Source organism: Vipera berus (assembly GCF_964194415.1).
Source record: "Vipera berus genome assembly, chromosome: 15".
In the NCBI taxonomy this organism is placed as follows: Eukaryota; Metazoa; Chordata; class Lepidosauria; order Squamata; family Viperidae; genus Vipera; species Vipera berus.
In genome coordinates, this window is record NC_138218.1 from 3604003 (window position 1) to 3626244 (window position 22242).

The 22242-nt window shown below is 48.2% G+C and overlaps 2 protein-coding genes across 2 annotated transcripts in view; both read right to left on the reverse strand.

The window, feature by feature from the left end:
* Positions 1-698: 698 nt before the first annotated feature.
* The window catches only part of AGPAT2 (1-acylglycerol-3-phosphate O-acyltransferase 2), a 46371-nt gene continuing 24827 nt past the window's right edge, over positions 699-22242 (reverse strand). Inside the window, exons 4-6 of the mRNA XM_081339883.1 lie at positions 8438-8533; positions 5347-5419; positions 699-4232 (exon numbers count right to left, since the gene is read on the reverse strand). Of these exons, the coding sequence (XP_081196009.1) occupies positions 4066-4232; positions 5347-5419; positions 8438-8533 (336 nt within the window). The 3' untranslated portion in view covers positions 699-4065. The remainder of the gene's footprint in view (positions 4233-5346; positions 5420-8437; positions 8534-22242) is intronic.
* Positions 13078-14460, reverse strand: LOC308674976 (MARVEL domain-containing protein 3-like). The gene has a single exon (XM_081339882.1). It carries the CDS (start codon positions 14139-14141, stop codon positions 13185-13187), a length of 957 nt encoding a protein of 318 aa, XP_081196008.1. The 5' UTR covers positions 14142-14460; the 3' UTR covers positions 13078-13184.

The window sequence follows — 22242 nt, forward strand, 5'->3', positions numbered from 1 at the left end:
AAGCTTTGGGTGGCATCGTTCCAGACTGTACTGGATTTTCCATGCAGATCACTCAGATACTGGCGAGCAAAAACAGTATCAAGCCAGTTTGGTGATGTGCTGAAGGTGCTGGCTTAGAAACCAGGAGAGTCTTGAGTTCTAGTCCCACCTTAGGCACAAAAACCACCTGGGTGACTTTGGGCCAATCACCAGAAGACCTTGAGTTCTAATCCAGCCTTAGGCACAAAAGCTGGCGGGGAGACTTTGGGCCAGTCCCTTTCTCTCAGCCCAATCCACGTCGCAAGCTTGTTGTGGGAGAAACAGGATGAAGATGTAGTGTGTTGTGTTGGCCAGCTTGAGTTATAGCAATTGTCCTTAGGCTTATATACCGCTTCACAGTACTTTACAGTCCCCTCTAAGCGATTTACAGAGTCAGCCTATTTGCCCCCAACAATCTGGGTCCTCATTTTACCGAACTCGGAAGGATGGAAGGCTGAGTCAACCATGAGCTGGTCAGGATCAAACTCCAGACTGAGGGCAGAGTTAGCCTGTTATATTTAACCCATAAAATCAAGGTGAATAGCTAGCACTAAACACGTAACATGAGATGAATGTAACAAGGTGAATTAACCCAGGCCTGGCTGTGGAGCTTCTGCCTCTCCTCCCCACAATCCCCCCAAAGCAGAAATTTTGGGAGGAATCAACCACACCAGCCTTGCTTCTCTTTAAATAAAATTCTTTATAAAAATAGTACATTGGACAATACCAAAAAGCAATCAAAGGTTTTGCAATGAAGGCACTTTGGCACACAATTTTTGGTATGCTTTTGAAAGGACGGAGAAACCATTCTTCAGCTGTCGGAACTACAACTCCCAGCAGCCACATACTCTCCCTTTGTTTCCATTCCCCAAAGACAGGTTTGGCAATGAGTGCTTTGCCTAAGGCAGGGGTAGGCAACCTCGGCTCTTTTATGACTCATGGACTTCAACTCCCAGAATTCCTGAGCCAGCCAAGCTGGCTCAGGAATTCTGGGAGTTGAAGTCCATGAGTCATAAAAGAGCCGAGGTTGCCTACCCCTGGCCTAAGGTTAAGGGGCCTCCCTTCCAGTTGCCGCCACGGCCTTGGACAGGACAACTATGTTCCCAAACCTTGTAAATAAAGCTGAAACTGGCTTAAAACGATGGTGGATCCAAAGGACCGTCTGAATGCTGGAGTTGTGCTCATTGGGTCCTGCAGATGCTGGACCAGGGGTAACTTCGTCCCAGCTAAGTGGGAAATGGGCTTTGTTGCAGAATTGGAGTGGGGCCCTACTTAGATGGAGCAGAGAGATCCTGAACATTTGGCTGTTCTGGAGTGGCCTTTTTCAACCTTGGTGACTTTTAAGATGGGTGGACTTCAAATCCCAGAATTCCCTATGGGCCCTCAACCAGTGGGCTGTGGCCCAGTAGTGGGCCGTGGCCTCCTGGCCACCGGGCCGTGGGAGAGCCTGACCAGTACGCGCACGTGTGCGCGCATAAACCCCCAGTCATGCTAGCGCTGTGGCCGCAGAGCATGAAAACAGGACGCCGCGCCTTGGGGCACAAAAATGGGATGCCAGCGTGCCACGGGGCTGCGCCGTGTGGTGCAAAAACGGGCCAATGCCATGCCGCGGGGCACAAAAATGGGTGGAAACGAGGCAAGAACGGGGCAGGGCTAGCGAATATCGCGCTAGTGCTAGCCCCGCCCCGTTTGCATCATGCGTGTAAAACACTTCCCCCTCCCTTTTCCTCCGAGAAAGGTTGACCTTTGGCCTAGCTGGCTGGGAAATTCTGGTAGTTGATGTCCACTCATCTTGAAGTTGGTACGGCTGAGAACCTCTGCACTGGAGCCTCCAGATAAAGGAAGCCGAGTTGTGCTCAGTCCCACTCCTGACCCGCTTTTGTGTAGAAGAATGACCCATGGGGATGAGTGCAGGGCCACAGCAGATGGGATGAAACCAAGGGAACGCAACTTACTTTTGGCAAGGACCTTAAAGATCACCTAGCCCAGCGGTCTCCAACTTTGGCGACTTTAAGAGTTGCAGACTTCAACTCCCAGAATTCCTCAGCCAGCAAAGCTGGCTGAGGAATTCTGGGAGTTGAAGTCCGCAAGTCTTAAAGTCGCCAAGGTTGGGGACCCCTGATCTACCCCACTGTCTGGTCCAGGGTCCCAACTTGCTCCACCCTCAAGCCCAAAAATACTCCGAGTCTCTCCATGGGGCTGGAAGCTTTGCAAGATGGCGGAGGCAGACTAAGTTCAGATTTGTCTTTCTTCAACTTGGACACTGAAGGAAGCACAACTGTCAACCATCAGGCAGTGGCTTCATTGGCTTGTTTGGATGACAGTGCCTGGGGTCGGCATCAAGGCTTGGGGCGAGCCACCACCATTTAGTAGGGCAGCAGCCCAACACACAGGGAATGTTGGACAAATAGCAAGTCCTCCACCACACCTCCCAGCGAACACACCACGTCTGTCTGACGGTACTCTGGATTCTCTTATTTAAGAGTTTACTCAAACCACTTCTGGGAATCTCTGCCCCAGCACAATGGCAGTGGGCCTCACAACTCTGCTGCGGAGGGCAACGGAATTAAGTGACGGCTCGCTAGCAGCACTGTGGCCTTCCATTCTTACAAAAATAAAAATAAAATGGACACGCTTTGTTGGTGGGCAAATCCTAACACTATGGCACTAGGTAAGTTTAATCAAATCTCTTTACACATTCGTAACTGTTTCCAAACTGTCTCCAGCAAAAGTATTTTTACCATCGCCCCTGCGAGCTCTTCTCTTTCACCATCAAGAGATCTCAGAACGTCCAAGTTAATTCATCTGCTTTGCACTCCGGCACCCAAACCATGTGAGGCAACCTTTGGTGACTAAAATCCTGGAAATATCTATTCTTGCAATGTATCTTCAAAGAAAACAGGGGGGAAAACTTTGTCCCAAATAAATAAGAAAGCTTCCTTATTCTTAGGCATCATTTAAAGTGGGGAGGAGGGAGGGTAGCAGCTGTTTCATACGAGACAGCCTCAAACTCTTCAGGATATTCGTAAGAATCTCCCTATTCGCCATTCTGATGCCCAGATTAATGCGAAACTCTCCCTGCCATTGTGGGAAAGAAAAGCAGGAGCAACATTTCCCAACCTCAGCAACTTGATGATGTGTACGGACTTCAATTCCCAGAATTCCCCCCTAGCACTGTTGACTGGAGAATTCTGGGCGTTGAAGTCCACACGTCTTCAAAGTTGCTGAGGCTGAGAAGCTCTGCGCTAGAGCATCGATTTGAGCCTAGGTCAGGGGCAGGCAACGTTGGCTCTTTTATGACTCGTGGACTTCCACTCCCAGAATTCCTGAGGAATTCTGGGAGTGGAAGTCCACGAGTCATAAAAGAGCCAACATTGCCTACCCCTGGCCTAGGTAAAGGGTGGAACTTGCTTGGTTACCATAACAACAAATGTGGTCCTTCACATTCTCCCCAGCTTACCTGTGGGAGCTTACTTGCAACACCTGGCCTCCAACAGGGAGAGAGATGCAGTCTCAAGACAGCAAACAACCAGCATCTCCTCTTCTGGACAAGGGTCATTACTGGTTAGGGAGCGTTTCCCCCCTCTCAACCCGCGAAACTGCATCAACTAGTGGGGCCCGAGCCTGTCTTCCTTAGGAAAAAGTGCCAAGCGGGCAAGGTTCTAGGCCCAGGCGCCCAAATTATCCCTGTGCCCAATGAAGGGAAGAAGAATTACCCCAAGGGGTAAGGAGGAAGCCATGGACCCAATCCCCTGGAGTCCCCAGGAGACAGAAAAGGCACTTGGGTTGTTTAAACTGCTGGTTGTGGACCCTGGGAAGGAGAGGAATCTTTGGTAATGGCTGCTTGTGGAGAGGCAGGTGGAGAAAGAGAGGCCAGAGGAGACCCCTCCACACGAGAGGTTGGAGCACATCCACCGGTTGAATTTCTCCCTCCCCTCACTCAGTTCTTTAGGAACAGCCTACACGTTTCCCCGTAACATCGAGCAAGGGGGCCCGCTGAGGGAATCTGTCCAACAGGTGAGCCCGCAGCCATTTTGGCAAGAGACCCTACTGCCCAAGGATGGAGGCTTCTCCATTGGTTTCACGGCTCTTTCCCGACAACCTGAGGAAAGTTTCTCTCATGGTGGTGTAGCACTGCTTGGTGAGCTCATCGACGTCCTCACTGGTCAGGTCCTTCGTTGAGATGGGCGGAAAGATTTCCACCTGGATTTTGCCTGGGGACGGAGAAGAGAGTGTCCTAAATCATCTCTACGGCCCCTGGTCCTCCTTGCTCCAGCCCGCCCACTTAGAGCAGGAAGCTCCGTTGGTTGGTCCAGCCAATTCTCCACGTAGTTGGGGAGCGGAAGCCCCAAAACAGCTCCTCCACTCACCCAACACAAGGTCCAACCCCCTTCCTCTTTCCTTGTGTTTCTCCCGATTAATTCCCCCGTCTTCTTTTGGGGTTCTCCTAGCAGAACTGGACACCCCATCAACGGCCAATTTGCCGTGGAACAAACTTGCCACGGACAAGTCACCGCAAGGCAATTCCACCATTCGATTTAAATTATTTAAAATCGTGAAAACATTATTTTAATGTTGGTCACTGACATTTCATTTTTGCCCATACTTTGGCAGCCTTTTCTTTTAATAAATAAATAATTCTTTAAATAAATAATTCTTTAAATAAATAAATAAATAAATAAATAAATAAATAAATAAATAAATAAATAAATAAATAATGGTGCTGCACCACTATTTCTTCCATATTAGTGTAACACTTGTCCTGTGGCAACTTGGCCCATGGCGAGTTGTCATACAGACCCTTTGACAGTATTGATGAAGTTGTTCCAGAGTCCCACTGTATTGCTTTGACTGGGGGAACCTTCTAGAGAAATGGACTTTGGGAGGGTTGAGAACTGGCTCAAAGGTGGTGAAACCAGGACCGCCGGGAAACAGGGGCCACCTGCTCTCCCAAGGGATCTGGCTGCCAGTCAGGAGATCTGTTGTGTTTCTTGACAAGCCCTATCAAGTAAGCGGCAAGGAAGGGATGCCGCTCTTGAACCTACGCATATCCGCAGGCAGAGAATCGAAACCGTGAAACTGAGCACGCTCACAAAGCCAGAAGCCTGAATTCCGTTTAGCCATGCAAGAGATTGTGGATCTCCAAGGACCATTAAGAGAAACGGAACAACACTCCAAGCTATGCATTATCCCAGGGGTCCTCAACCTTGGCAACTGTAAGACTTGTAGACTTCAACTCCCAGAATTGGGAGCTGGCTGAGGAATTCTGGGAGTTGAAGTCCACCAGTCTTACAGTCACCAAGGTTGGAGAGGCCCGCATTATCCTACCTGAGGTAAACATATTCTTTTCTGGGTTGTAAAATGAAGAAAAGGACGAATAGACCACAGGAATTATTGGAACCTGCAAAGGACAGATATAAAAAAAAAGTTAGCAAAAATGTGGAAATTCTTCAATTTACAATGAGCCCTGTTTTTCTACTCCCAGGGTGACTTATACTTCATTTTTTTTTTACACTGCACAATAGTGAAAACTTTGTTCTATCAGGACTGAAGTTAGAAGATTAAGGCGTCTCTTGCTACGGTGCGTTATTCGAAAAAGGAGAAATTTTGCACAAAAGAGGAACTTGGAGAGCTGCAGAAGGAAGTCAACCAAAAGAGAACGTGACCAGTGTCAAGAGCTCAGGAAAAAAGTTTCCCCAAGAACGGGCAAGGGGTAACATTGCGTAACATAACAACAGAAAAAGTGTCAAGCAGTTTGAGCCTGTGTGTGTGTGTGTGTACAGAAGGAGCTCATCATAATATCGTTGCATTTCATCCAATCTTCTTCATCCAATCATGTCTTTTGCAATGTCCGAAAGTTACGTTCTGGGCAGAAATAATTAATGTATATTAATTTAACTCTGATCTTACAATAAAAATAGAGTTGGCATTCACGACTTGTGCTTCTTGTTTGGGGCTGTTCCTGGGCTACCTTGAGATAGCAAGCAGCAGCCAGTGGCTTGCAAGACACGTCCCATAATCCCCACCAGCTGAGACTTACGGGAGATGGAGTCCAACTCCTCTAGGGTGTTTTTGTGCCCCCCAGCCAAAGAAGGCCAGAGGTGGGCCATTCTCTCAGTGCCTGCAAAAAAGAATTCGGAGCCAAGCCAGGGGTGGGGGGGGTCACGACCACCCAGGACCAGCCTTTAGGGACTTGGCAAAGAAAACGACACCAAACAGGTCCTCGGCTTACATCCAGTTGACTTAGTGGCTATTACGACAAAACTCCCCAGGACTACTTATGACCCAGGCTCAAAGTTCCAACAGCTGCCCCCCCTTCCCCACGAGTCAGGTGGCTGCATTTTGGGGCTCAGCAACCATTCTGTATTTACAGCCAAAAACTGGCCTTCGCTCCGAGTTTCTGGCAAAACGGAGCCAATGCAGACAATGGATTCATTTAAACACTGCCCCGTTTGCCTTACCACCGGCACAAAAGAATCATAAAACTGGTCACATAGCGATTCGCTTAATGACCGGCGTAATTTACAACTCTAATTCCAGGCTCAATTTATGCTCCTAGGTCGAGGGCCACCTGTACACACACAGGACTAAACCAGGGGGTTCTCCGAACCTGGCCACGTTAAGACTCGTGGACTTCAACTCCCAGAATTCCTCAGCCAGCATTGCTTCTGGGAGTTGAAGTCCACGAGTCTTAACGTGGCCAAGTTTGGAGACCCCTGGACTAAAATGCCATTTATCCCCCCCCTCTTCGACGTTTTTGGGCCTTGGGCTCCGTGCTTACGATGGACATTCCGGCTGGTTAGTTTCTTTCACACCACAATTCACCAAAGTTAATCTTTTCTCTCTCGCTCTTGCGCAGAATTCACGCCTCACGCCTACATGGGTGGTCCTCAGTTTACAACCGTTCATTTAGCGACCAAAGTTACAACAGTGGTTGTGACCGTTGTCACTTACGACCGCCGCGGTGACGTGAACAGAATTCAGATGCTTGACCACTGACTCATGTTTATGACCGTTGCAGCGTCCTGGGGTCACGTGATCTCCTTCTGCGACCTTCTGACAAGCAAAGTCGATGGGAAAGTCAGATTCACTTAATTAAGGGTTACTAATTTAAGAACTGCAGTGATTCACTTAGCAACTGTTGCAAGAAAGGTTGTAAAATGGGGCCAAAATTCACTTAACAAATGTCTCACTTAGCAGCATAAATTTTGGGCTCAATTGTAGTCATAAGTCAAGGACCACCTGTACATCACAACAGAGGTGATCTTTGAACCAGTCTTACTTTTTAGCAGCATTAAAATGTCTCAGCCTGAGTTCTTCCAGGCCCTCCAATATTGTTTGCATATGGTTGTTAATCTATGAATCTCCTTTGCACACCCCTCATTTATCAGTTCTGGAACCTTCCGACTTCTCAAGGCAACCCCTCCCCACATTTCTTGCTGCTGCTGCTGCTGCTATGTAGGTTCCCTCCCACCCCAATCATCCCTCTTTGAGTTTGCATTTTGCGTCCACTTTTCAAGCAGTGAGGTGCTCTGGATTGAAGAGAGGACTCAGGATGGGACTCTTCTTCCAAGAATCTGAAAAGGATTTCAGGCAGTGTTTGACTTACGGCTGCAATGGAGCCCCAAATTTCTGTTGCTAAACAAGACAGTTGTTAAATGAATTTGGCCCCATTTGACGACCTTTCTCGCCGCAGCCGTTTAGTGAATCACGCAGTTGTTGAGCTGGTAACGCGAGCGTTAAGTGGCTTCCCCGTTGACTTTGCTTTTCAAAAGATCGCAAAAGGGGATCACGCGGCCCTGGGATGGTGTGGCTGTCGTAAATACGGACCGCTTGCCAAGCGTCTGAATTTCGATCACGTGAGCAGGGGGCCTGCGGCAACGGTCGGACGCGTGGAAAAACGGCCCTACGTCGTTTTTCCCCAGCATGGTTGTAACTTCCAAGAGTCACTAACAAGGACTGCTGCAATTCGAGGGGTCCCTGCCATACGTACGTTTGTTATTCATAAAAAAATTAAAAGGCGGGATATAAATAATCAGTCAATCAACCAACGGGGGGGTGCGGGGGGTGCAAAAAAGAGCCTTGGTGGAGCAGTGGGCTGATGCCTCCTTAAGTAACACCAGCTGCCTGCAATTAGTGCAGGTTCGCATCCCACCAGGCTCAAGGTTGACTCAGCCTTCCATCCTTCCGAGGTAGGTAAAATGAGGACCCAGATTGTTGGGGGCAATAAGCTGACTTTGTAATAATGCCGCTTGGGGGGGGGCGAAAGCCCTAATAAGCAGGCATATACATAGAATGAAGGCTATTGCTAAGCACATTGATTTGTGCTTTAGATTGTAAGCCGCCCTGAGTCTTCGGAGAAGGGCGGGATATAAATGGGATTAAAAAAAAAGTCACTCTGCAAAGAAGTGTCAATCACCTGGGTCTGGACTGCGAGATGGAAAGCTCCCTTCTTGAAAGGCAAAAGGTCCCCACTCATGTTCCGTGTTCCCTCCGGGTAGATCCAGACTTTGAGCTGCAACAAAAGGAAAGACAGACGGTAGAAAATGAGGTGTGTGTGTGTGTGTGTGTTTAGCATTCTGGCATCCGTTCACCCTGAACCGTTTTGCGACAGGTTCCCCTTGCTGTGAGGCTCCTAAGCCCTCTAAGCCCAAAACAGCCACTGAAATCTTGGTGTCAGCGCTGCTAACATCGCATGTTCTTGCTTGACAAGAGATGAGGAATGGCTACCATTTCGTGTGTTCAACTTGTGTATTGCTTTAAGAGATTGAATTTAGGGTTGGGAGGGGGGACGAGGAGGATTGCACCTTTTAAGGCCATCTAAAACGGTGGCTCAGTGGGTTAGGACGCTGAGCTTGTCGATCAGAAGGTCGGCAGTTTGGTGGGTCAAATCCCGAGTGCCGCGTAACAGAGTGAGCACCTGTTACTCGTCCCAGCTTCTGCCAACCTAGCAGTTCGAAAGCACGTAAAAATGCAAGTAGAAAAATAGGGACCACTAACGGTGGGAAGGTAACAGCGTTCCGTGCGCCTTTGGCGTCTAGTCATGCCGGCCACATGACCACGGAGACGTCCTCGGACAAGCGCTGGCTCTTCGGCTTTGAAACGGAGATGAGCACCGGCCCCTAGAGTCGGAAACGACTAGCACGCATGTGCGGGGGAACCTTTACCTTTTTAAAACTAAAGAAGATAAGAACATGGCGGGTTTTCTAATGGAAGGGAAACCAATTCTTTCAATTAATTGGAGAATATGATTAATGACAAAATTAGGAAGGTGGAAGAATTGTGTTTTAATATATTGTGCAAGGGGGCAGAGATTTCAGATCCCAGCTTCCTTCGAGCAAGCATTTGCCGGTGTATTAGGCTGAATAAAGGACTTTTAAGGTAGACAATGCCTCAGAGTCACTTGAAAAGCCCACACGTGGGAAACTTGACACTTGAGCAGAATAAGCAGAATAACAAGTAGAAAAGGCCCTTGGAGGTCTTCTAGTCCACCCCTCTTGGCTCAAGGCAGTGTACCTTACACCATCCCGGTCAAGTGGGTCTGCACACAATGTTTGATGACCTCCGGTGATGGAGTCCCCATAACCTCTGGAGGGAACCTGTTCCACGGATTAATTGTTAACGGGGCTGGGTGGGTCAGGTATTGTGAAAGCTGGGCCTTTGTTTTGACACATGGTTTGTGAAGCCATTTGCGGGACAAATATAACCAATCAATACATCAATCAGAATAGAGCTGGAAGGGACCCTGGAGGTCTTCTGGTCCAGCCCCCTGCTCAGGCAGGAGATCCTACACCATTTCACACAAGTGGCCGTCCAGCCTCTTCTTAAAAGCTTCCAAGTGATGGAGCACCCACAACTTGTGAAGGCAAGTCGCTCTACTGGTTAATTGTCCCCACTGCCAAGGAAGTTTCTCCTTGGTTCTAGGTTGCTTCTCTCCTCGATTAGTTTCCAACCGTTGTTTGTTGTCCTGCCTTGTCCTGTCCCAAATTAAGTGATTTCACGGTCGTAAAAAGAGTTGTTCTTCTCCTGACTTCTTGTGCTTTGGAAAGTAGGCTGACTCCCCGTTCTTTGTGGCAGCCCCTCAAATACTGGAAGATGCTATTGTGTCCCCCCCCCCCAGTCCTTCTTTTCTCGAGACTAAAAGGTAAAGGTTCCCCCGCACATGCGTGCTAGTCGTTTCCAACTCTAGGGGCTGGTGCTCATCTCCGTTTCATAGCCGAAGAGCCAGCGCTTGTCCGAGGACATTTCCGTGGTCATGTGGCCGGCATGACTAGACGCCAAAGGCGCACGGAACGCTGTTACCTTCCCACCATAGTGGTCCCTATTTTTCTACTTGCATTTTTACCTGCTTTCAAACTGCTAGGTTGGCAGAAGCTGGGACGAGTAATGGGCGCTCACTCTGTTATGTGGCAGGATTCGACCCGCCAAACTGCCGACCTTCTGATCGACAAGCTCAGCGTCCTAACCCACTAGTCCCTTCTCTAGACTAGCCAAACCCAAATCCTGCAGCCGTGCTTTCTTATCCCCCAAAGCTCCACAGGACTCAAGAAGTTTCACACCTAATTTAAGACCCTTTGAACCACTTGAGAGCTTGAAAACAGTCTGGGCCCCTGGAAGCAACCCACGAAGATCTGTGCACCTCCCCATCACCGTGTCAAGATTTCTGAAAATCCCCTCAAAGCAAAATGTCTTCCCTCTCTCTTTCCCTCCCTCCCACAATTTCCGCTGCAGTTTCTGAAAAGGAAAGCTCCTTCCCATGCAAAAACTGCAGAAAACTAGAAACTCTGTTGCGCTAGTTGCAAATCTAACAGTAAACAACAGACTAACACTGACAGGGCGGGCTGCTAGCACATAAACAGGGAGCAAACCCTGCACTTTCTAGCACTGATGGAGTTAAATAGTTGGGTGATGAAACGTCCACGAGAAAACCACCCAGCTCAGAGAGCACCCAGGATTCCCCAATTCAATCCTGAGCTACAAATATTCTCTTTTATTGGTAGCACGAATCTCGGGCTTTCCACTCCCAAACAAACTGAGATAGTAAAAGGTAAAGGTTCCCCCGCACATGCGTGCTAGTCGTTTCCAACTCTAGGGGCCGGTGCTCATCTCCGTTTCAAAGCCGAAGAGCCGGCACTTGTCCGAGGACGTCTCCGTGGTCATGTGGCCGGCATGACTAGATGCCAAAGGCACACGGAACGCTGTTACCTTCCCACCGGAGTGGTCCCTATTTTTCTACTTGCATTTTTACGTGCTTTCGAACTGCTAGGTTGGCAGAAGCTGGGACGAGTAACAGGCGCTCACTCTGTTACGCACTTAGATGCCACAACATACAAACATGGTGTTGTCAATGCACATTTCTTACTTAGGGAAAGTTGTGTCTTTTAAAAAAGTAAATCTTCTCTGCCTGAGGACTTTAAAATGAAATACTTAAAAACAACTTTGCAGATCTTTTATTGATTTTTTTTCCAGCTAAAGTAGGAATCACAGAATCCCAGGGCTGGAAAGGACCTTGGGAGATCTTATAGTCCACTCCCCCCCCCCCCGGCTCAAGGCAGTGGACCTTACACCATCCCAGTCCACGCTATTTTTTGAAAACCTCCAGGAACGTTTTGCTGATTTGATTTGACAGCGAAGCCAAATACTTTTTGAGGCTCTTTCAACTTTAGAAATGTAATTCATCTTGCCATCTCCAGGACAATTTTGTTTTGAACAAGAAACGGTCAAATTTTGCTCTCACTACATCTACGGCTGGTGGCAACCTCTAGCTGATCCTGGCTAATCTTGAAAAAAAAACAGAATAACAAAGTTGAAAGAGACCTTGTAGGTCATCTTGTAGGGCCTTGGTGGAGCAGTGGGCTAATACCTCCTTAAGTAACACCAGCTGCCTGCAATTAGTGCAGGTTCGCATCCCACCAGGCTCAAGGTTGACTCAGCCTTCCATCCTTCCGAGGTAGGTAAAATGAGGACCCAGATTGTTGGGGGCAATTAAGCTGACTTTGTAATAATGCCGCTTGGGGGTGTGTGTGAAAGCCCTAATAAGCAGGCATATACATAGAATGAAGGCTACTGCTAAGCTTGTAAGCCGCCCTGAGTCTTCGGAGAAGGGCGGGATATAAATGGAATTTAAAAAAAATCTAGTCCAACCCCCTGTCCAAGCTGAGCAAGATGGGATTTGATTAGCATGCTGGCTGGGGAATTCTGGGAGTTGAAGTCCACAGGCCCTGTTTGAGAAACACAGCCCTTGAGCACCTTCTCTTTGGCTGAACTGAGTCAATGAGAAAATGCAGGGCTGTCTTTTCAGCCTGGCCCATGGTGTGTGTGCCTCGTATCAACTGCCTAAGAGCTGCCAGAAGGGGGCGCTGTTGCCCTGGCACACTTTCAAAGAGGGCAGAAAGGTGGAAAGGAGGGCAGATCTAATCCAGCCTGGCAGGAGCTTCTAATATTCAGCAGACTTCTAATCTAGGGAAGAAGCAGAACAGTAAAGAGCAATGCGTTTGAATTGGCAGGGACCACTTTGGTGCAGGGGTGAAGGCAAAAGGCTAGTAACTGGGAGGCCACCAAGTTGTAGTGTTGTCTTAGGTTAAAGGTAAAGGTAAAGGTTCCCCCGCACATGCGTGCTAGTCGTTTCCAACTCTAGGGGCCGGTGCTCATCTCCGTTTCCAAGCCGAAGAGCCAGCGCTTGTCCGAGGACGTCTCCGTGGTCATGTGGCCAGCATGACTAGACGCCAAAGGCGCACGGAACGCTGTTACCTTCCCACCGTAGTGGTCCCTATTTTCCTACTTGCATTTTACGTGCTTTTGAACTGCTAGGTTGGCAGAAGCTGGGACGAGTAACAGGCGCTCACTCTGTTACACGGCACTCGGGATTCGACCCGCCAAACTGCTGACCTTCTGATCGACAAGCTCAGCGTCCTAACCCACTGAGCCACCGCGTCCCTTGAAAAAACATATATCCAGGCAAAAAAAAGAGCAAAGCTGGAAATAATTTCTGCAATTTCTTCCCTTTTTCTGTAAAGATAGTTATGGAACTAACCATGGAACTAAGTTCCTAGGTAGGAAGAATGAATTTTAAAATAGATCTTTGATATTGTATTACACAACTGTCCTTTCGGTTAAAAAAAATCTTTTTTTTTTTAGTCTGGCTTCATTGAGATACGTGGTGTAGATTACACAAGTGTGCTAAAAGTCCTTTCGGCCTGTATGTTTTCTTTGCCCCTATAGGGCTTTGGATGGTTTTCTTCCCTGTGGGTTCTCTCGAGATTATAACGATTATCCTGCTGCTTCCGAAACAGCCGCACCTCTCGAAGGGTGAGGATGCAGACCACAAAGCTTCCGAAATACAGGCAAGCGGCCACCAGGCCAAAAAGAGCCACAGAAGCGTCCCCGCCTTGCACGCTGCAATTCACTGACGTGTAACCGCGCCTCGCGTAGAGTCTTTCCCTCCTTAGGCACACATCCGTGGCATTGACTTGAATGACGAAGTGGAGGTAGAGGCCAACTGCTGCTATATAGCCAAGGCAGGCAAGGATGTCGAAGAGACACTCGGCGGCCAGCAGTCCAAGGGAAAGACGATGAATGGGCTTTGCTCCGCCAACAAGAAACAGAAGCGTTAGGCACATCATTGTCAGGCTGAAGGCTACCCCTCCGTACACGCAAGGGGCTCTCAGCTGGCTGTACTGCATGTCCAGCTCGGTCACCTCTTGGAGTTCAGTCCCCTGAAACGGACTGTACATTGAGTTGAGGTTGAAAGACCCTAGGCCTCCCAGGGAAGTGAAACCGGAGACGCCCGCCTGGGTTGCTCCTATGCAGATCAGCACCAAGATGTTGACAGTGACTTCGATAAACTGCACGACACCTCTTCGGGAGCACAGGTTTGAGCATTTCTCTGAAAAAGTCTTTTTGGAAGGATAGTAGGGAGGTGGGGGATTGTCATAACCTTGCCTTGGTCCAAGATGGTTCTGCTCAAGGTCTGCAAAAGCAGAGGAAGATCTTGAATGTTCAGTTGTTCCTTGCGACAACCTTCCACCTGATGAATTTGGTTGCCTGCTTCTTTTCTCAAAATAATTGGGGTTCTCCCTAGGAATGTAGGCTCTGTCTTGATGAAATTTCCCGGAATGGGGCATCTTCTATTTTGCTGAAGAAGTTACCTACAAGTGGAGTTTGCTTCTGCTTCAATTTGATGAATGGCTAACATTCAGTCAACAATTTTGTTACTCGGTTAGAAACGCAAAATAAGGCACAAAGGTAATCCCCAGAGCTGCTGAAGGGCCTCCCGTCGTTCAGCAACGCGCCGGAGCTCACAGTAACTTTTTCAGGCTTGGGGCAGAGCCTTGTCTCTTCCCAGCCGGGAATCCCTGCCGAGAACGAGGGCCGGAGGAGCTCGGCGTTTCCTGGTTCGCGCGGCCGCAAGAGAGAAGGCGCTGCTAGGCGAAACTTCGCACGGCCACGTACAGCCCCGCCAACCTTCTGATCTAGGGAAAGGTCAAGTTTCAGTCTGCGGCGCCTGCGGTGTCTTAGGTTAGGGATAGGCAACCTTGGCTCTTTTATGACTCTTGGACTTCAACTCCCAGAATTCTTGAGCCAGCTTCTTGGGCCCGTCACCCTCCCCCTGCCTAGGCCTTAGGAAGAAGAAGGAAGGCAAACCACTCTTGAAAAACGTTTCCAAGAGAACAGCAGGGACTTGCCCAGATGGTCAACAAGAGTCTGAAGCAACTTGTAATCCATGCGCACGCACACGCACACACACACACACACACACACACACAAGTCTGCAGAATTGAAATTGTTCAGGCTGAAGAGCAACAGAGACAATCAGGGGTTTGGAAGCTAAACCATGTAATGAACAATTAAGGGACATGGGTATGTCTAAGGGCAGGCAACCTTGGCTCTTTTATGACTGGTGGACTTCAACTCCCAGAATTCCTCAGTCAGCCATTTTGATGAAACTGCGGGCTTGGATCCAGACCAGGGGTCTTCAAACTTGGCCCCTTCATGACTCGTGGACTTCAACTCCCAGAATTCCTGAGCCAGCATGGCTCAGCTTGGAAACCTCTCCCTTTCCCCTCAGCATGGCTGGCTCAGGAATTCTGGGAACTGAAGTCCACGAGTCATAAAAGAGCCAAGGTTGCCTACCCCTAGCCTAAGAAAGAGAAGGACTAAGGGTGACATGATAGCAGTCGTCCAGCACTTGAGTGGTTGTCACAGAGAAGCGGGGCTCAACTTATTCCTCCCGGCACCCGAGGGTGGAACAAGAAATAATGGGTGGAAGCTTATCAAAGGGAGATCAAACCTGGAGCTAAGGAGAAATTTCCTGGCAGGGACAGCAATGAATCAACGGATAGTTTCTCTCCCACAGTTGTAGGTGCACCACTGCTGGAAGTTTTCAAGAAAAGATTGGACAATCGTTTGTCCAGGAGGGAATAAGGACTCCTGCCTTGGGCAAGGGGTTGGACTAGAAGACCTCCAAGGTCCCTTCCTGCTGTACAATTCTATGCTCAATAGCTCCCCTTATTCACTCTGCGAGATGGAGCCAGAAAGACATCACAGGAGAACATCCAGCCAGGTATCAGGAAAAGAAAGTGCAAAGATATAGGCGGCAGTTTTGGAATAGAACAGAGCTGGGAGGGACCTTGGAGGTCCTCTAGTCCAGTTCTCGAGGAACAACTACAACGAAGCCTGCCCATCATGGTCCTAACTCACAACAGTCATAAACTGGGTTGGTCATGTGACTGAGCCAATTTTACAACCTTTTTTGCAGCAGTTGTTAAGTGAACCCAGGCCTCGCATCGGGAGCTGTTTCGCCAAAACGATTGTGGTTTTTTTGGCAAAATGATCATAAAACGCCATCGCGTGACCATAGGACACTGTAAAAGAATGGTAAATGCTGGCCGGTTGCCAAGTGCCCAAAAGTGTGGTCAAAGGGCACGGATGAGGCCAACTGTCAAATCTAGGTGCAAGTACCTGCCCGCCCCCCCCAGGTGCATTGTAACTACAAATGGTTATCTTGAGCTATTCAGCTATATTAGCAGGAACTGTGTTTGGCCAGGTTACATCAAGGAAGGACTAGGGGTGACATGATAGCAGTCTTCCAATATTTGAGGGGCTGTCACAAAGAAGAGGGGGTCAACCAATTTTCCAAAACACCAGAGGGCAGGACAAGAAACAACGGATGGAAACTAATTAAGGAGAGAAGCAACCTGGAACTAAGGAGAAACTTCCTAACGGTTAGGACAATGAACCAGTGGAACAGCTTGCCACCAGAGACCGTGGGCGCTCCATCTCTGGAGGTTTTTAAGAAGAGACTGGACAACTACCTATCTGAAATGGTATAGGGTCTCCTGCTTGAGGAAGGGGTTGGACTAGAAGACCTCCAAGGTCCCTACCAGCTGTATTCTGATTAATATTCCTATGGAGCAGTGTTTTACAAACTTTGGCAACTTAAAAGTTGTGCGAACTTCAAGGTACTTTTAAACGTTTCCCCAATTTCATTTAGCTAGTCCAGGAAAATTTAATGTCAGTTATTCTGGATTTACTTTTAAGTAATTATAGTTCCTTATGTCTTTTTTTATATGCGCATCTATCACAGAACTGACAAAGTCTCTGAAAAGGACTGGATAAATTCTTGAAGATGACATGACCCAGTTTTTATCGCAAAAGATTAACCTTGCACACTCAGGTGATATAGTAAAAGCAGTTGCATCTAGGTAGCTGACGCAAGTCTAAACCTTGAGTATAAAGGCTTTCTAAACGCTTGGCAATAAAAACACATTTTATTTTGCTGCCACCGCCTCAGTTCAAGAGGGCAATGTGGATTGCATTACTTGGAAAGGTTTCATTTATGATATAACTTTCCAGACCTTTTTTATTTTCTTTAACTGTTAAATAGTAGGTTAACAAGGTGATAAAATACATTCAGCTAATCCTTGACTTATGGCCAAAACTGAGATTGAAACTTTGATTGCTGAGCCATAGGTACTTAAATGAATCATGCCCAATTTTACAACCTTTGATTTCCAGATGGCACCGGAACTGTACATGTCTAGTCTAATGAAGAGAAGGACTAAGGGAGATATGACCGCATCTTCCAATATTTGAGAGGCCGTCACAGAGCAGAGAGGATTGGTTTGTTGTCCAAAGCACTTGAGGACAGGACAAGAGGTAGCAAGTGGAAGCTTATCAAGGTGATATCAAGCAAAGAGAAATACAATCCTTGTTTGTATAAACCACGGGTCGGCAACCCGCAGCTCCGGAGCCGCATGCGGCTCTTTGAGCCGTCTCCTGCGGCTCCCAGCCGCCCGGTGCGCGCGCACCTGTTCGAACGGGCAGTGGTGCGCGCGCACCTCTCCAAATGGATAGTGGCACCGCCCGTTTGGAGAGGTGCGCGCGCACCTCTCCAAACCTTTGGAGAGTTGCACGCGCACCTCTTCAAACCTTTGGAGAGTTGCGTGCGCACCTCCGCCCGAACAGGCAGTGGCGCCGCTCGTTGGGAAAGCTGCCGCAGCCCGTTTGCACAGCTGCCGCCTTCAGAGGAAGGCGGCAGCCTGCAAACGTGCCGTCGCCGTCGCGCAACCGGTTCCATCATACATTAAAAAAATGGCAACCGCGCGCGTCCGCACATGCGCAAGAAAAAACGTTTTGCGCATGCACAAAACTTTTTTGCGCATGCGCATGCATCGACGCACGCACGCGGCTCCCACTTTTTTGTGTGTGTGATGGAACCGGTTCCCAGTGGCTCTTTTCCTTTTTCAGGTTGCCGACCCCTGGTATAAACAGACGCACAGAATCAAAATCATCACGCGAAGTATTAGTACCGCTTCATAAAGCCTTAGTAAGGCCATGCATGGAATGCTGCATCCAGTTTGGTCACCACCCTACCAAAAAAATATGTTGAGACTTTGGGAAAAGTGCAGAGAAGGGAAACTAAGGGAGACTAAAACATACGAAGAACTTTAGTAAGGCAGAAGCTTATTCACCCCACGGATAAAACACCCAGACGCAAACTGAGCAACGTGGTATATGCAGTACAATGCCGGGAGCCACGTGCAGATCTGTACATTGGGGAAACAAAACAAGCCCTTCTTAAACGCACACCGCACAACATAGGAGAACAAACCCAGCCGTTCATCATCTGCATTTGAAAGGCAAAAGGCCGCTCTTTCGAAGACAGCAAAGTCCACATTTTGGACAGAGAGGACCGCTGGTTTGAAAGAGGGGTCAAAGAGGCCATCTAGGTCAAAACTGATCAGTCCTCTCTCAACAGAGGTGGAGGGATTCGAGATCATCTCTTTCCACTCTACAACACGGTCCTTTCAGCAATTCCAAGAAGGCTCCACACCCGTTTGCACTATTCAGGTGAACCTGAGGACACAGATCAACCTCCAAGTGGCCTCAACGACTGAAGGCAAATGACCAGCTGGTTGCAACAAATACACATCCTTCCGTTCCCCACCATCCAAAGCTGAAGAAGCTTCTTGGAGGAGAAGTGAAACGTCTTCAAAGAAAAACCTTGAAGTCCAGTTGCCTCTTGGAAAAGCACCTTTGGGACAGGCATGACCTGGATCACTGGGAATCTCCACAGACATATGAAGACTAACTGCAGGAACTGTGCATGGCTAGCCTCGAGAAAAAAAAGGACTAGGAGTGACATGACAGCAGGATTCCAGTATGTGAGGGGCTCCTACAAAGAAGAGGGGATCAGCCTATTCTCCAAAGCAACCTGAAGGCAAGACAAGAAACAACGGGTGGAAACTAATCCAGGAGAGAAGCAACCCAGAATTAAGGAGAAATTTCCTGACAGAACAATTAACCAGTGGAATGTCTTGCCTTCCAAAGTTGTGAATGCTCAATCACTGGAGGCTTTTAAGAAGAGACTGGACAGCCATTTGTCCAGAATGGTATAGAATCTCCTGCTATAGGCAGGATGTTGGAATGTTATTATTCTATGTTTTATGTTCTAATTTGCACTCTGGTCTCAAAACGATTGAGAACAGGAAGAAAATCTGAAGCTCTTCTGGAGAACTTTAAAGTGCTCTAAATCAGGGACATGGTGGCACAGTGGGTTAGGACGCTGAGCTTGTCGATCAGAAGGTCGGCAGTTGGGCGGGTCGAATCCTGAGTGCTACGTAACAGAGTGAGCGCCGCCTGTTACTCGTCCCAGCTTCTGCCAACCTAGCAGTTCGAAAGCATGTAAAAATGCAAGTAGAAAAATAGGGACCGCTACGGTGGGAAGGTAACAGCGTTCCGTGCGCCTTTGGCGTCTAGTCATGCCGGCCACATGACCACGGAGACGTCCTCGGACAAGCGCTGGCTCTTCGGCTTTGAAACGGAGATGAGTCGGAAACGACTAGCACGCATGTGCGGGGGAACCTTTACCTTTACCTAAATCAGCTGATCCAATTCTACCTGGCCAGCCAAATCAATGGCACCTTTTGTTATTTTTCTGGGCTTCTTCAAGTAGCCAGATTGGTTTGAGCTGATTAGGAAAGCAATTCACTGAAGCACTCTGGAGAACTTTGAAAAGTGGCATTCAGATACTAACATTTTCTTGGAAGTTATTTGGACTGGACCATTTCCAAATATTTTCGGGAGCTCTGGCCAGGAACAGCTGATGCCCTGGCACAGATCAGATCAGAGGCCAGGAAAAGCACGTGGAAGCTGCTGACTGGCCTGGGAGTAGCTTTCCCCAAGCTGGTCTTCTACCAGTTGGGGTCAAAAACTCCTTAGGAAGAAAAACCCCAAGGCTTTCCTTTTTCAAGGCACGACATTCTGCATGTGTGGATGATGGAAGGCAACTTTTTCATCGGTGGGGTAAAAAGCCAGTGTGTGTGTGTGTGTGTGTGTGTGTGTGTGTGTGTGTGTGTGTGTGTGTGTAAACTGGGTGTGTAAACGCAGGTTGATTGGTGTGCCCTGAAAGTCTGATCTGCTGGTAAAAAGCCTGTGTGTGTGTGTGTGTGTGTGTGTGTGTGTGTGTGTGTAAACCGGGTGTGTAAACGCAGGTTGATTGGTGTGCCCTGAAAGTCTGATCTGCTGGTAAAAAGCCTGTGTGTGTGTGTGTGTGTGTGTGTGTGTGTGTGTGTGTGTGTGTGTGTAAACCGGGTTTGTAAACGCAGGTTGATTGGTGTGCCCTGAAAGTCTGATCTGCTGGTAAAAAGCCTGTGTGTGTGTGTGTGTGTGTGTGTGTGTGTGTGTGTGTGTGTGTGTGTGTAAACCGGGTGTGTAAACGCAGGTTGATTGGTGTGCCCTGAAAGTCTGATCTGCTGGTCTTGGGGGCCTCAAATGCTGTTTCAGCATCCAAAAACCCAGGGGGTGTGAACCTGGTTATAGAAGGATAGCCTCAGTGGCACCACAGAAGTTCCACTTGCTTTGTAAGTAAGTGCAAATAAGCAAAAAGTTTAAAATGCACACTTGCCAAGAACAAAGCACTTTTATTACTTCGGTTGCTGCTCTGGTTCTTAAAACCGCACATGGATCTTGCCAGGTCTCCACCTCTTAACTTTCTTGATTAAATTTTTGGGTAGGGGAAGAGCACACTCAGTCACCCTTTGAGAGAGCAACAAACCTCCAATTCACTCAACCAGGCCTGTCGAGACAAGATGCCACAGCTGGCTGCTTCAGCCGAGACATATTTACTTCTCCTGACTAGAATCTGCAGCCTTAATTGGGACAAAGCAATGACTGGATTCCCGAGGTTCTTAGTGAAAACCCCAGCAAGGAGATCTCTTTGAGAGGCCTTCACAATGCTAAGTCCTCATGAAGGAAGGCCTCTTCAGCAAATCGTGTAGAAGGCGGTTGCTTTCACACCAACCCAGGTTATCAGAACACCCTAAGCCTTGGCAGCATTTATGGAAATTGTTTGCCCTGCCTTTTTTCCCACAATGGTTTCATTTTCCCGATCCTGAGATTTCCCGGTGGTCTCCCTTCCAACAGGCCAAATCTGCAGAGCCTTTTGAGAGCAGCCAAGATGGGTGCAATCCTATCTCCCTCCTCCCCGCCAAGAAGCTTAAGAAGATATGAGCCAGCCGTGTGCTGCAGCTGCCAAAAAAGCCAACACAGTGCTGGGCTGCATTAACAGAGGGATAGAATCAAGATCAGGCGAAGTGTTAATACCACTTTACGAGGCCTTGGTAAGGCCACACTTGGAATACTGCATCCAGTTTTGGTCACCACGATGTCAAAAAGATGTTGAGACTCTAGAAAGAGTACAGAGAAGAGCAACAAAGATTAGGGGACTGGAGGCTAAAACATATAAGGAATGGTTGCTGGAATTGGGTATGTCTAGTTTAATATTCAGGGTCTACAGCTGTTACCTAGGGACATCATGGACATCCAGATGCTAAGAGTAACATGTAGCTGACCCCTGGCTTAAATTAGACATGACGTGGGACAGGATGAGATTTAGGAGAATCAGAAGCAACTGAGATCTGAGAGGTCTCCACGTGGGAGGAAACCAGTACAGGTCACCACGATGTAAAAAAGATGTTGGGACTCTAGAAAGAGTACAGAGAAGAGCAAAAAAAATGACTAGGTGACTAGAGGCTAAAACATATAAGGAACGGTTGCTGGAATTGGGTATGTCTAGTTTAACGAAGAGAAGGGTGAGGGGTGACATGATAGCAATGTTCCAGTATCTCAGGGGCTGCCCCAAAGAAGAGGGAGTCAAGCTATTCCCCAAAGCCCCTGAAGGCAGGACAAGAAGCAACGGATGGAAACTAACCAAGGAGAGAAGCAACCTAGAACTAAGGAGAAACTTCCTGACAGTGAGAACAATTAACCAGTGGAACAACCTGCCTCCAGAAGCGGTGAATGCCCCAACACTGGAAAGTTTTTAAGAAGAGACTGGACAGTCATTTGTCCAAAATGGTAAAGGGTTTCCTGCCTGAGCAGGGGGTTGGACTAGATGACCTCCAAGGTCCCTTCCAACTTTATTAGTATTATTAAGAAGTGCAAAGAGCAACTAAGATGATTAAAGGCCTGGAGACGAAAACATAGGAAGAACGGTTGCAAGATTTGGGAATTTATTTTTTTTTAAATTCCATTTATATCCCGCCCTTCTCCGAAGACTCAGGGCGGCTTACAAGCTTAGCAGTAGCCTTCATTCTATGTATATGCCTGCTTGTTAGGGCTTTCACACACACCCCAAGCGGCATTATTACAAAGTCAGCTTAATTGCCCCCAACAATCTGGGTCCTCATTTTACCTACCTCGAAAGGATGGAAGGCTGAGTCA